This window comes from Phalaenopsis equestris, unplaced genomic scaffold, assembly GCF_001263595.1.
Source record: "Phalaenopsis equestris unplaced genomic scaffold, ASM126359v1 Scaffold195298, whole genome shotgun sequence".
Lineage (NCBI taxonomy): Eukaryota > Viridiplantae > Streptophyta > Magnoliopsida > Asparagales > Orchidaceae > Phalaenopsis > Phalaenopsis equestris.
In genome coordinates, this window is record NW_018215247.1 from 1 (window position 1) to 1,272 (window position 1,272).

A 1,272-nucleotide genomic window follows, 5' to 3' on the forward strand; every position below is an offset into this window, starting at 1 on the left:
AAAAAAAAAAGTTTTAAAAATTACATTTCAAACACATTCAACACTTGAAAGCCCAAACCAAAAAGAAACAAACACATCAAAGTTATAAGCTTCATGAGACTGATAGATAACACAAGTTGCAACTTACATCTGACATAAAACCACCGGACAGAAACATAATATCTCAATTTAACATAAACCCAATAATCTTCTCCCCCAATCTGTTAACATTTCCTTTAATCCCCAAATAGTCAACAGTAAGCGGCTCAAAAAACCCATCTGAGTTGTCTTCTATAATTTCCACAATCTCTCTGCACAGATGTGCATAAACCACCCAATCCCCATCTCCCCTCCCACTCATCATCGGCATCACATACCCTGCATTCCCCTTCCATGGAAAATGGTACGATCCGAACAAAGCCTTCCCCCAACCAAACTCCAACTCCCCCACCGGAAACCCCCTTCCCGACGACACCACTACCGACATCCCTTCCTCCACATAAACCCTAGCCACCGCCGCCTCCGGCCTCCTGACCTCCACCCAATCCACCAATCCTCTGAAATGCTCTTCCCTCGCCGCCGCCTCAACCACACCATGCACCACTTCGCCGATCTCCTTCACCTCCATCTCCCCCACCTCCATCGACGCATAAGGAATCGACAACACATTCCCGAAATAAGCATCCATTGCCAAACCTAATCGTTTACGCCCATCAACCACCAATCCCATATGGCTTACATGCTTACCTGCTTGCCGCCCTGCTAATTTCCACAAATAAGCCGTGAATGCCTCCAGCTTCGTCCTCCGCGGCCCCCCATCGGTTACCATTTCTTGTATTCGATCGATGTTTGCCGCGGTGATGTAGTAAATGCGATTAATGCTTTCTGAAGATTTTGTGAGCGGTGGAAGCTGAGAAGAGGGGATGTAGAATCGGTTGAATGAAGCATCGAAATGTCCGGGACGACGAGGGCTGAGAAGCGAGCGGCGGAAGGAGGGGATGGTTGAGATTTGTTTGCCGGAAGAGATCTCCGACCAGCTGACAAGGAACATGTTGAAGGAGTATGCATCTGATATGCGATGGTCGAAGGTGCAGCCCAATACCATTCCACCACACTTCATCTCTGTCGCCTGCCCATTCAAAAGGTGAAAATTAGTTTGATTTGTAAAAATATTGTTGGTACTGTTAACGATAAAATATTATGCTGGTTGCATGTGCAGCAAATAGAGAGTTTATCATATCATAAGGCATGGTGTGATTCACATTATCAAAGACACATTCAGATTTATGTGAG

General features: G+C 45.9%; 1 protein-coding gene across 1 annotated transcript; it reads right to left on the reverse strand.

The window, feature by feature from the left end:
- Positions 1-50: 50 nt before the first annotated feature.
- On the reverse strand, positions 51-1,160 carry LOC110035010 (hydroxycinnamoyltransferase 1-like; the record flags this gene model as incomplete). Its single annotated transcript, XM_020739249.1, has 1 exon — positions 51-1,160. A coding segment is annotated over one exon (997 nt), but the record flags the coding sequence as incomplete, so codon positions are not given.
- Between the last annotated feature and the right edge of the window lie 112 nt (positions 1,161-1,272).